The following is a 14,104-nucleotide window of genomic DNA, read 5'->3' as shown; positions in this document are numbered from 1 at the left end:
ATGCAAATCCATGACCACTAGACGCACCTTGACATTTTGACAGCATGCACGCTGCGACTGCAGACTTTTGTCCCAAGTCCAATCAACTCCTTTAAAAGCATATAATCAGTATGTACTTTCTGAACAAATCGATTACATTAGCTTTACAACTAATGTGTTTCATGTAGCTTATTATGGTCAGGAGACCGTGACCTTCTGGCCACATTCACACCAGGCGTTTTCTTAAACACATTTTAAAGCAAAGAAGTCCATTTACAAACTATAGGATTCTGCCCCGTGTAAAAGAGGCCTTACAAAGGCTGACGATTCACAGGTTTCTGTTACTTATTTTAATCTTAGCACATTAACCCTCCAGTCAAAACTGAATATTTTACTAAACATAGGACAAGTATAACATCATGACTCAGTTCCTTTCTTTCCAGAACTCCAGTCTCTGCAGACAGATGGCGGCATTGGAAGGGCGCCAGGTACGTTGGCTATACAGTATCCCATGTACAGTCACATTTTAGCTGTGACTGCAGGATCGCTTTAAAACATCTTAATTATATCACAAAATTAATACTTTATTTTTACATTGACAAATCAGATTTTTCTCTATATAGATGCTAGGAAGTGCAGCTTCTCTGAAGCAATGGGAACCCATATCTTGGTTTTTATATACATTTACAAGTTAGGACGCAATGTTGGATTAGAAGAAATAGTTTATTGGAGTGGAGTGCTTTTGGCTTGAGGTCAAGTTATAAAATTGACAATAAAAACTTTAAAAAAAAAAAAACCTCTAGACAAAGCGAGTGAAAAACAGGTGGTATAAGTTATAATCCGAAAGGCATTTCCAGGCGGTAAGGCCACTTGTGTTTTGCAACTTAATTCTGCAAACAAAGAGATAAACAAGAATTACATTATCTAGTAATAGATGCTGTAGAATAAAAACAGTGTAAAAAGGATGTCTCTGTGATTATCGTATGAGCACAAAATGACTGTTCAAACCAAGCTTGGCAAGGCCGAGCAGTTCAGTGAACCTTCAATCTATGCCCTTCTCAGACTTCTGTAAACTCAGAGCTTTCAATCATAAAAGAAGAGGGCCATGACAGATCCAGAATGAGGTGCAAGAGTCATTGATCTGTTTGGTCAAGCCAAGAATGCGACTCTGCTTGGTCTAATAATAATAATAATAATAATATTTATATTGTACCAACATATCCTGCAGCACTTTTCAAAATTAACTGAGGAGAGAGAATATACATACACATATATAGATAGATACAAACAAACATACATACATATAGATAGATAGATACACACACTGCTCAAAAAAATAAAGGGAACACTAAAATCCCACATCCTAGATATCACTGACTGAAATATTCCAGTTGTAGATCTTTATTCATTACATTGTGGAATGTGTTGAGAACAATAAAACCTAAAATTGATCAACGTAAATCACAACTAAAATCCTACAGAGGTCTGGAGTTGGAGTGATGCTCAAAATCAAAGTGGAAAATTAAGTTACAGGCTGATCCAACTTCAGTGGAAATGCCTCAAGACAAGGAAATGATGCTCAGTAGTGTGTGTGGCCTCCACGTGCCTGTATGACCTCCCTACGCCTGGGCATGCTCCTGATGAGACGGCGGTCTCCTGAGGGATCTCCTCCCAGGCCTGGACTATCTGCCAACTCCTGGACAGTCTGTGGTGCAACGTGACGTTGGTGGATGGTGCGAGACATGATGTCCCAGATGTGTTCAATCAGATTCAGGTCTGGGGAACGGGCAGGCCAGTCCATAGCTTCAATGCCTTCATCTTGCAGGAACTGGACTGGACACACTCCAGCCACATGAGGTATTGCATTGTTCTGCATTAGGAGGAACCCAGGGCCAACCAAACCAGCAAATGGTTTCACAAGGGATCTGAGGATCTCATCCCGGTACCTAATGGCAGTCAGGCTACCTCCGGCAAGCACAAAGAGGGCTATACGGCCCTCCAAAGAAATGCCACCCCACACCATTACGGACCCACTGCCAAACCGATCATGCTGAAGGATGCTGCAGGCAGCAGATCGCTCTCCACGGTGTCTCCAGACTCTGTCACGTCTTCCGCAGTGCTCAGTGTGAACCTGCTTTCATCTGTGAAGAGCACAGGGCGCCAGTGGCGAATTTGCCAATCCTGGTGTTCTGTGGCAAATGCCAAGTGTCCTGCACGGTGTTGGGCTGTGAGCACAACCCCCATCTGTGGACGGTGGGCACTCAGACCATTCTCATGGAGTCAGTTTCTGTCAGTTTGTGCAGACACATGCACATTTGTGGCCTGCTGGAGCTCATTTTGCAGGGCTCTGGCAGTGCTCCACCTTGCACAAAAGCTGAGGTAACGATCCTGCTGCTGGGTTGTTGCCCTCCTACGGCCCCCTCCACATCTCCTGGTGTACTGGCCTGTCTACGGGTAGCGCCTCTGGACACTACGCTGACAGACACAGCAAACCTTCTTGCCACAGCTCGCATTGATGTGCCATCCTGGATGAGCTGTACTACCTGAGCTACTTGTGTGTGTTGTAGAGTCCGTCTCATGCTACTACGAGTGTGAAAGCACAACCAACATTTAAAAGTGACCAAAACATCAGCAAGACAGCATTGGTACTGAGATGTAGTCTGTGGTCCCTACCTGCAGAACCACTCCTTTATTGTGTCTTGATAATTTCCATCTGTTGTCTATTCCATTTGCACAACAGCATGTGAAATTGATTGTCAAACAGTGCTGCTTCCTAAGTGGACAGTTTGATTTCACAGAAGTTTGATTTACTTGGAGTTATTTTCTGTTGTTTAAGTGTTCCCTTTATTTTTTTGAGCAATGTATCTTTATCTACAGCTATCATGTATGGTCCAGCCATAATTATACTGGGGAATTTCAAACAAACTGCAAATAAAGTCATTTTGCTAGTATTTACTTTAATAAAATTAATGAATATTAAACTTTGAGACCTCTACTTAACATTGCATTGAAATACAGTTTCCGGAGGGATGTTTGGATCGCTCAACAGGAACTAAGCAAGATCCCCCAAACCATAATCAAAGTCTTGAAATGGGAATCTATTAAAGGTGCATGCCTTTACTAGAAAAGTTCTGTAATTTTATACTTTGCGTCCTGTAATCCATAGCAGTTTTTACAACAGCTCTGCTTGCCCTGGTCATGTTATACAGTCCAGTTATCTGCTGTCTAATAACTGCTCTTAGGATAGAAAGCCCATTTGGTTCTGACTTCAGGGAGGTGGATCACATAAACCAGACAGGTTTTCTATTTTAACTGTGGTCACCCAGGGAGCAGAAATGTATTGATGCTTCTTGGAGATGAATTATAGGGCATTTACCTCGCTGTTGATCAGGTTCAGCAGATCTCCGTATACTCGGTTAAACAATTCTTCTCTTGTATTTGTCCCATCAAGTTGTTCTATAAAGAAAAGAAACACGTTTTTTTTTTCCACATGACCATTTTCAGTTACTTAATTCATACAAAAACACATAGTATAAGCACTTACCCACAATTACATTCATTTCCTCCATGATATTTTTGTGCTTCACATACATTGGCCAGACATGGCCATCAAAGAGTCCCGGTGGATCTGGAACTGTGTAATTTCTGGAACTGTTACAAATGAAACATCAGGCATCAGAAATGGCTACATACAGTGATGGAGAGGAGATGGCGCCATGCCCTGGCTTACATGGATACAGATATGAGCAGAGGATGAGCTGAATTTGACAAGCACTGTATAACTAAGATAATAGTAGCAACAGAGAGGGCAGCCAAAATTTTCCTAAGCTCCTCCTGGATAGCGTTCATGGATTCCGCAAAGTACAAATCTTTAATAACTCATTCACCATACCTAAATAAGTGGCTGGATTCAGAGATCAACCCCTTTATTATATTTCATCTAACTTCATCTCCATTCTTACATACAGTGTGATACATTGTTGCACGTTTGTGACTTTAAACCCTTATGCATGGGAATCAAGGGTAGCAAATGTTTAACCTCTTTGCCCACTGACCTAACTATACGTCACGGTTAAGGCGAGCATGTATACAACAGGCTCAGGAGCTGCACCCTCTGATATACAAGGCAGATGTTGGCTGCAGTGCGCAGCCAGCATCTGCCTCTAACAGGAGCTATCAACAATAGCTTTGATTGCTGCTGTTAAAGGGAACCTGTCACCCCCAAAATCGAAGGTGAGCTAAGCCCACCAGCATCAGGGGCTTATCTACAGCATTCTGTAATGCTGTAGATAAGCCCCTGATGTATCATGAAAGATAAGAAAAAGAGGTTAGATTATACTCACCCAGGGGCGGTCCCGCGCCTCCCATCTTCTTATGATGACATCCTCTTGTATTCACGCTGCGGCTCCGGCGTCCTTTGTTTGCCCTTTTGAGGGCAGAGCAAAAGTACTGCAGTGCGCAGGTGCCGGGCCTCTCTGACCTTTCCCGGCGCCTGCGCACTGCAGTACTTTGCTCTGCCCTCAACATGGCAGACAAAGGATGCCTGTGCCAGAGCCACAGTGTGGAGACAAGAAGAGGAAGTCATTGTAAGAAGATGGGAGGCCCCGGACCGGACAGCAACGCCCATCGGATCGGACCGCCCCTTGATGAGTATACTCTAACCTCTTTTTCTCATCTTTCAGGATACATCGGGGGCTTATCTACAGCATTACAGAATGCTGTAGATAAGCCCCTGATGCCGGTGGGCTTAGCTCAGCATTGATTTTGGGGGAGACAGGTTCCCTTTAAATCATCGATTCACAGCAGCATTTAATAATCGATTACCATTACAGCAGATAAAGGTTTTTGTTTAAAAAAAAAAAATCCTAAAAAGATAAAGATTATTTAAAACATATGTTGAACCAAATTTGAGTAATTGTTCTTGGAAAAAAATTGACATTTACAACAGAAATTGGACAAAACACTAAATTCCCATAGTTTAACCCCTTTCTGACATCTGACGTACTATCCCGTCGAGGTGGGGTGGGCCCGTATGACCACCGACGGGATAGTACGTCATACGCGATCGGCCGCGCTCACGGGGGGAGCGCGGCCGATCGCGGCCGGGTGTCAGCTGCATATCGCAGCTGACATCCGGCACTATGTGCCAGGAGCGGTCACGGACCGCCCCCGGCACATTAACCCCCGGCAAACCGCGATCAAACATGATCGCGGTGTACCGGCGGTATAGGGAAGCATCGCCCAGGGAGGGGGCTCCCTGCGGGCTTCCCTGAGACCCCCGGAGCAACGCGATGTGATCGCGTTGCTCCGAGGGTCTCCTACCTCCCTCCTCGCCGCAGGTCCCGGATCCAAGATGGCCGCGGCATCCGGGTCCTGCAGGGAGGGAGGTGGCTTACCGAGTGCCTGCTCAGAGCAGACGCTGGTAAGCCTGCAGCCCTGTACAGCAGATCGTCGATCTGACAGAGTGCTGTGCACACTGTCAGATCAATGATCTGTGATGTCCCCCCCTGGGACAAAGTAAAAAAGTTAAAAAAAAATTCCCCACATGTGTGTAAAAAAAAAAAAATATCCTAAATAAAGAAAAAAAATATATATATTATTCCCATAAATACATTTCTTTAGCTAAATAAAATAAAAAAAAAAACAATAAAAGTACACATTTACTATCGCCGCGTCCATAACGACCCAACCTATAAAACTGCCCCACTGGTTAACCCCTTCAGTAAACACGTAAGAAAAAAAAAAAAAAAACGAGGCAAAAACCAACGCTTTATTATCATACCGCCGAACAAAAAGTGGAATAACACGCGATCAAAAAGACTGATATAAATAACCATGGTACCGCTGAAAACGTCATCTTGCCCCGCAAAAAACGAGCCGCCATACAGCATCATCAGCAAAAAAATAAAAAAGTTATAGTCCTAAGAATAAAGCGATACCAAAATAATTATTTTTTTCTATAAAATAGTTATCATATAAAAGCGCCAAAACATAAAAAAAATGATATGAGATATCGCTGTAATCGTACTGACCCGACGAATAAAACTGCTTTATCAATTTTACCAAACGCGGAACGGTATAAACGCCTCCCCCAAAAGAAATTCATGAATAGCTGGTTTTTGATCACTCTGCCTCACAAAAATCGGAATAAAAAGCGATCAAAAAATGTCACGTGTCCAAAAATGTTACCAATAAAAACGTCAACTCGTCCCGCAAAAAACAAGATCTCACATGACTCTGTGGACTCAAATATGGAAAAATTACAGCTCTCAAAATGTGGTAACGCAAAAAATATTTTTTGCAATGAAAAGCGTCTTTCAGTGTGTGACGGCTGCCAATCATAAAAATCCGCTAAAAAACCCGCTATAAAAGTAAATCAAACCCCCCTTCATCACCCCCTTAGTTAGGAAAAAATAAAAAAATGTATTTATTTCCATTTTCCCATTGGGGCTAGGGTTAGGGCTAGTGATAGGGCTAGTGATAGGGCTAGGGTTGGGGCTAAAGATAGGGTTAGGGTTTGGATTACATTTACGGTTGGGAATAGGGTTGGGTGTGTCTGGGTTAGAGGAGTGGTTAGGGTTACTGTTGGGATTAGGGTAAGGGGTGTGTTTGGATTAGGGTTTCAGTTATAATTGGGGGGTTTCCACTGTTTAGGCACATCAGGGGCTCTCCAAACGGGACATGGCATCCGATCTGAATTCCAGCCAATTCTGCGTTGAAAAAGGAAAACAGTGCTCCTTCCCTTCAGAGCTCTCCCGTGTGCCCAAACAGGGGTTTACCCCAACATATGGGGTATCAGCGTACTCAGGACAAATTGGACATCATCTTTTGGGGTCCAATTTCTCCTGCTACCCTTGGGAAAATACAAAACTGGGGGCCAAAAAATAAGTTTTGTGGGAAAAAAAAGATTTTTTATTTTCACGGCTCTGCGTTGTAAACTGTAGTGAAACACTTGGGGGTTCAAAGTTCTCACAACACATCTAGATAAGTTCCTTGGGGGGTCTAGTTTCCGATATGGGGTCACTTGTGGGGGGTTTGTACTGTTTGGTTACATCAGGGGCTCTGCAAATGCAACGTGACGCCTGCAGACCAATCCATTTAAGTCTGCATTCCAAATGGCGCTCCTTCCCTTCCGAGCTCTGTCATGCGCCCAAACAGTGGTTCCCCCCCACATATGGGGTATCAGCGTACTCAGGACAAATTGGACAACAACTTTTGGGGTCCAATTTATCCTGATACCCTTGTGAAAATACAAAACTGGGGGCTAAAAAATCATTTTTGTGAAAAAAAAAAAATAATTTTTATTTTCACGGCTCTGCGTTATAAACTGTAGTGAAACACTTGGGGGTTCAAAGCTCTCAAAACACATCTAGATAAGTTCCTTAGGGGGGTCCACTTTCCAAAATGGTGTCACTTGTGGGGGTTTTTAATGTTTAGGCACATCAGGGGCTCTCCAAACGCAACATGGCATCCCATCTTAATTCCAGTCAATTTTGCATTGAAAAGTAAAATAGTGCTCCTTCCCTTCCGAGCTCTGCTATGCACCCAAACAGTGGTTTACCCCCACGTATGGGGTATCGCCGTACTCCGGACAACTTGCACAACAACTTTTCTGGTCTAATTTCTTCTCTTACCCTTGGGGAAATAAAAAAAATGGGGGCGAAAAGATCATTTTTGTGAAAAAATATGATTTTTTATTTTTACGGCTCTGCATTATAAACTTCTGTGAAGCACTTGTTGGGTCAAAGTGCTCACCACACATCTAGATAAGTTCCTTAGGGGGTCTACTTTCCAAAATAGTGTCACTTGTGGGGGGGTTTCAATGTTTAGGCACATCAGGGGCTCTCCAAATGCAACATGGCGTCCCATCTCAATTCCAGTCAATTTTGCATTGAAAAGTCAAATGGCGCTCCTTCCCTTCCGAGCTCTGCCCTGCGCCCAAACAATGGTTTACACCCACATATGGGGTATCAGCGTACTCAGGACAAATTGTACAACAAATTTTGGGGTCTATTTTCTCCTGTTACCCTTGGTAAAATAAAACAAATTGGAGCTGAAATAAATTTTGTGTGAAAAAAAGTTAAATGTTTATTTTTATTTAAACATTCCAAAAATTCCTGTGAAACACCTGAAGGGTTAATAAACTTCTTGAAAGTGTTTTTCAGTACCTTGAGGGGTGCAGTTTTTAGAATGGTGTCACACTTGGGTATTTTCTATCATATAGACCCCTCAAAATGACTTCAAATGAGATGTGGTCCCTAAAAAAAAATGGTGTTGTAAAAATGAGAAATTGCTGGTCAACTTTTAACCCTTATAACTCCGTCACAAAAAAAAATTTTGGTTCCAAAATTGTGCTGATGTAAAGTAGACATGTGGGAAATGTTACTTATTAAGTATTTTGCGTGACATATGTCTGTGATTTAAGGGCATAAAAATTCAAAGTTGGAAAATTGCGAAATTTTCAAAATTGTCGCCAAATATTCGTTTTTTTCACAAATAAACGCAAGTTATATCGAAGAAATTTTACCACTATCATGAAGTACAATATGTCACGAGAAAACAATGTCAGAATCGCCAAGATCCGTTGAAGCGTTCCAGAGTTATAACCTCATAAAGGGACAGTGGTCAGAATTGTAAAAATTGGCCCGGTCATTAACGTGCAAACCACCCTTGGGGGTGAAGGGGTTAAGTATCTTGCTTCTCAAATCTCTAGTGTCTCTTGGGACAGCCATCTGATTTCTCAGAACTTTGTACAGTCGTTTCATGATGTTACGTATCCTCACTATAGCTGATAACACCCCAGAATCCAACGATGAAGATTTAGGCTGTTTCTTGGGTGATAAGGAAACTCACACGTTCTATACGATTCTGGTACACGATGTCTCTAGATAGGAAAGTTCACCCGGTCACATTGTTTTACACTATCCCGTGGAATGACTAAGCAAGACCTGATATCACGATCAGGGCTGATGTAAAGTCTAGCAATATTTAACAAAATGAAGAAAATTATTTAAAAAAAACAAACATGATTTATGTAGCAATATATTTAAATAAGGGTGATGTTCATAGGATAGTAAAAAATAAAAATCTACATAAAAAAAATGACAACTTGCAGGTAATAGATGGCTATTTATATATGAATTGAGCAGTGAAGGGGATGGCTCTTGTGACCCCATACTCCACATAAACCCCCACTGGCAGTACATGACACATGCTGAGCTCAGTCCCTGCCAGCAGCCCTGTACCCAGAGCCAGGGGGCACGGCTATAGAATGCTGACAGCACACAGCCTCACCCTCCTGCCCGCCAGCAGCTGTCTCCTGTGATATAGCACCGTGCCGCTTCCTGCCATTAACCCTGTGCATGCCACAACCACAAACCTGTTAGCACTACTTGCTAATGAAACACAATGATCATTAAGAACTTGCATTCAAACCTTTATTTTTATGCCTACAATCTTAAATGTAGATTATTCCTAACATATTTTACTATTGTTAAATCTGATGTCCATTTACGCCCCGAGAATATATCACCAAGTCCCGTCCATATTTAGATCACCGTCCCGTGATTGCTGCTTTAATAATAACCTATTAATAACATTAATGGACGTGAGATGGCAGAGGACACTGGGTCACCCTCCCTGACTGATAACGAATTACTGCAGCTCTGGCAATGTAAGGGTATGTGTCCACGTTCAGGATTGCATCAGGATTTGGTCAGGATTTTTCATCAGTATTTGTAAGCCAAAACCAGGAGTGGGTGATAAATGCAGAAGTGGAGCATATGTTTCTATTATACTTTTGCTCTAATTGTTCCACTCCTGGTTTTGGCTTACAAATACTGATGAAAAATCCTGACCAAATCCTGATGCAATCCTGAACGTGGACACATACCCTAAGAGCCTACAGATTCCAAAAAAAAAAAAAAACACACTTCTAATACAAGTGAGATTCCTGTAAACTCAAAGACTTCGTACCTCCTTCTCCTCTTGCATTCATCGTAGGGTATCGAGATGAAATAACGGTGTGTAAATACCTCAATCAGTGGTCTGCAACGTAAAAAATACGATATTACTAACATTGATAAACTATGAAAATTATATTACACAGTACAAGGATAGAAGTAAAAAAAGCTGATTTTACACTCAGGCACGCAGGAGCTACAAATTGTTATTTCAAGTACTGTAGTTGGCCATTTTATATTAACAGATTTTCGATCCTGGGTCCTTCTATGCCCAACCCTCGGAGAGCAGATCCATAGCTTTAGGAACTTTGTCTTATGGAGGTCTACAATACAGTGACACAGCCCATAAATACCATATTATCCCTTAAAGGTACCTTCACACTAAACGATATCGCTAGCGATCCGTGACGTTGCAGCATCCTGGATAGCGATATCGTTGAGTTTGACAGGCAGCAGCGATCAGGATCCTGCTGTGATATCGCTGGTCGTTGCTGAAAGTTCAGAACTTTATTTGGTCGTCAGATACCGTGTATCGTCGTGTTTGACAGCAAAAGCAACGATACCAGCGATGTTTTACAATGGTAACCAGGGTAAATATCAGGTTACTAAGCGCAGGGCCGCGCTTAGTAACCCGATGTTTACCCTGGTTACCATCGTAAATGTAAAAAAAAACAAACAGTACATACTCATCTTCTGCTGTCTGTCCCCCGCCGTCCACTTCCCGCACTGACTGTGAGTGCCGGCCGTAAAGTAAAAGCAGAGCGCAGCGGTGACGTCACCGCTCTGCTGTTAGGGCCGGCACTCACACAGTGCAGGGAAGCGGATGCCGGGGGACGCGAATGTGAGTATGTAGTGTTTGTTTTTTTACATTTTACACTGGTAACCAGGGTAAACATCGGGTTACTAAGCGCGGCCCTGCGCTTAGCAACCCGATGTTTACCCTGGTTACCCGGGGACTTCGGCATAGTTGGTCGCTGGAGAGCGGTCTGTGTGACAGCTCTCCAGCGACCAAACAGCGACGCTGCAGCGATCGGCATCGTTGTCTGTATCGCTGCAGCGTCGCTTAGTGTGAAGGTACCTTAAGACTTTCTCCATTCAATGAGTCCTTGGAATTCGGACTGCACTCAGATGTCACCAGAACACATTCCAATGTTTTACCCCCACCGATAGACTTGAAAGGCCGTGTGTGATCCAATTTGTGGAGCCACTCAGCAAGCTGCAATTTTTTTCTCATGCTGAATCGGTATGAGAAAAAAATAATGCAGATCTCCACTGCCTTATAGTACATTAGTCCAAATGTTATCCGATAAAACATCACATAGTGCTCGTCCAATGGATTCTCTCATGTGAGCGAGCCCTAAAAGTATTGTCCTTGATAACTGTGGAAATACCGCCATATATTTGCATAAGTGAATGTATAAGGTGGCATTCACAAATGATCCATTCTGTGGCTCAGAATGAGAATCTATAATCCATGGGTCCATAATGGGGTAAATCCAGTGCCACACGGGGGCCATGAACGGGTCAGTATTATACCGTATGACCTACGAGCACACCTCGGCTCAGCAGGTCACTCATCAGCTGGCTGGATGGCGGCTCTGTCTCCATCACATGGGCATCTCGAGCATCATAAAAACAAACCTACTCATAGGTGTAGAGAAGAAAACCTTCCACGACCAGAATATGACAAGGCTCCTGCTCCTTAATTCCTGGAGAGGTCTCGCTGTCCGGAACATTATTAACGCCGTGCGATCGCTCAAACTTCACAGGATCCTTTATCCAGGCTGTTATGGTTTCAACCATGGCTTCAATATCCAAAGCACTTATCACTAGAAAGGAGTCAAACACATTTTTTTTAGGATGCGCGCCTATTCCACGGTGACTCCATTCTCATGTATTTGCCAGTAACAGCATCCACCGTCACCAGTAAAGTAAAGGTGGCGGAGCGGCCGGCACCATCTTACCATCATACTGTTTAAATCCATCTTCAATCTTGATCTGGTCCTGAGGCTGAAACAGTGATCAAAGAGAAAAATATACAAGAGCATTGTCCATGTGAAGGCGCAACACACAGCAGACTGACGGAACGTACAAGGTGACTGCTCCATCCCCAGCAACACAGATATTACATCTCTAGGCAGCTAATGTGTCTAAAGCCTAAAAAGAAAAACTAAGGAGTAGCAGTGCTAAAACAGAACAATACGTGCCACTAGAACATTTTGGCAGTGCCCGTATATTTCCTGCATGCACCTTAGGTAAATAAACGGAAATCTTGGCTGGAGATTCACGTGGCGAGTGCAGAGGACACACTTCTCCTCTAGAAGGATTTAGTGGATTCTCTATGATTACACAGAGCACCACCCATTTTCACTGCACAGACATGTGGATATTGCCTTTTAGATCTCACATATCAGTGCCGGACCCTTTATTATTGCTGCGGACCACCTATAATGACTACTATATGTGGAACAGTTCCCTAACTGCCCAGTGCTAACTATAGGGAGGCACTAACGTATTATAAAGTCACATAAGGCTACAAATAATACAATGTACCGTAACTACAATTTCCTTATACAAATATGTATCACACGAATTACAGGGGAATTCATAATATCTACCTTGAAGAAGTCATCTTGATGTACAACACAGCAGTTGGGCAGAGACTTTATGAGCCTGTTTGTCAGAGTCGTCTTCCCACCGTTGGTTACGCTAAAACAAGAAGAGGGGAGATGAGGAATATGGAGCGACTGGCACAGGACATCCATCTGCTGTCTATAAGGCGTGCAATTACAGAACACAGACCAAAGAAGATGCTACGCTTACTCATCGGCCATGAATGGGGAATGGATGTCCTGTGCATATCCCCCACCCGTGGATACCGGGGGTCCCTGTAATGTTGATACAGAACAGTCTTTGTTTGGAAATTCAGGCCTGGACCCCCCCCCCACCACCACCCTGTTCTGCTGAATCAAGGTGAAAATGTTATCCAAGATCAGTACGCAGGAGGTCCGGGCGGTCATCGCTGACATTACATGACTTCACTTCTTCACAGAGGACATGTTATACTGTATGATAATTCCTGGTATATGAACATGACATACGGTAAATGTATTACTATACAAAGAGGAAACAGCCCGGATACATCCTAATCGGATGCTTATAAGGATAAGTGCACACTGTGCATGTGGGGAACAGTCTCCAAGGTCTGGATGAATGCTGTGGCGTCTGTGCACCAAAGGCACCCACTGTCCAAACACGGATATGGCACATCCAGTAAAGTCTATGCAGCGCACACCTTCCGTACAGAAACCTTGTGGCCTGACTGGTGCACTGGCGCCTATGGAAACAAAGTCTTTCCAGGGGTATACATTCAGCTAAGTGCACAGACGCGCTGTCCCAGCATACAGAAAAAACAGCAAATGTTAGATGTTCTATTAAAAAAAAGTATACAATCTACGCAAAAAATGAAGTGAATGCCCGACAGCATTTAGCCCTTGTATATAATGCGAATAAGGAAGCCGTCACATTGAAAACGTGCTGGTTTTTATGGGGGGAATTCACTTCAACCTTCTGCAAAGTATGTATACTTTTTTAATGGATTAAATAACATTTGATGCTTTCTGGGCCTCCCCCCAATGACTGGATTCATTTTGGAAAGGGTGACTTGGATCATAGTATATATATCCCCTTCATACATTCATGCAGTCCCTGAGCAGGAGACACGTGTGGCCACAGTCACCTACTGTATGTAGGGAGTCCCAGGGTCTGGTAAAGAACATGACATTGAGGGACCTGGCAGTGAAGACTCCATTCTCTGGGTTGCCTCTTAGGAATCAACAAACAATGACCGATTGCTCTGCAGCCTGGATACAGATAGCACAGGACACTACAGGGACCGATTGCTCTGCAGCCTGGATACAGACAGCACAGGACACTACAGGGACCGATTGCTCTGCAGTCTGGATACAGATAGCACAGGACAACACAGGGACCGATTGCTCTGCAGCCTGGTTACAGATAGCACAGGACAATACAGGGACCGATTGCTCTGCAGCCTGGATACAGATAGCACAGGACACTACAGGGACCGATTGCTCTGCAGCCTGGATACAGATAGCACAGGACACTACAGGGACCGATTGCTCTGCAGCCTGGATACAGAT

General features: G+C 43.4%; 1 protein-coding gene across 2 annotated transcripts in view; it reads right to left on the bottom strand.

Annotated features, from left to right (window-relative positions):
* Nucleotides 1–683: 683 nt before the first annotated feature.
* The window catches only part of LOC143775493 (nicotinamide riboside kinase 2-like), a 30,033-nt gene continuing 16,612 nt past the window's right edge, over nt 684–14,104 (bottom strand). For both annotated transcript variants that reach the window (XM_077263682.1, XM_077263683.1), the window contains exons 2-8: nt 12,560–12,650; nt 11,906–11,951; nt 11,587–11,770; nt 9,955–10,026; nt 3,524–3,630; nt 3,356–3,435; nt 684–869 (exon numbers count right to left, since the gene is read on the bottom strand). In XM_077263682.1, the coding sequence (XP_077119797.1) occupies nt 864–869; nt 3,356–3,435; nt 3,524–3,630; nt 9,955–10,026; nt 11,587–11,770; nt 11,906–11,951; nt 12,560–12,650 (586 nt within the window). In that variant the 3' untranslated portion in view covers nt 684–863. The remainder of the gene's footprint in view (nt 870–3,355; nt 3,436–3,523; nt 3,631–9,954; nt 10,027–11,586; nt 11,771–11,905; nt 11,952–12,559; nt 12,651–14,104) is intronic.

Source organism: Ranitomeya variabilis, chromosome 5, assembly GCF_051348905.1.
Source record: "Ranitomeya variabilis isolate aRanVar5 chromosome 5, aRanVar5.hap1, whole genome shotgun sequence".
NCBI classification, from domain to species: Eukaryota; Metazoa; Chordata; class Amphibia; order Anura; family Dendrobatidae; genus Ranitomeya; species Ranitomeya variabilis.
The sequence above is the reverse complement of the archived record's forward strand: the minus strand, read 5'-3'. Positions and strand labels throughout refer to the sequence as shown.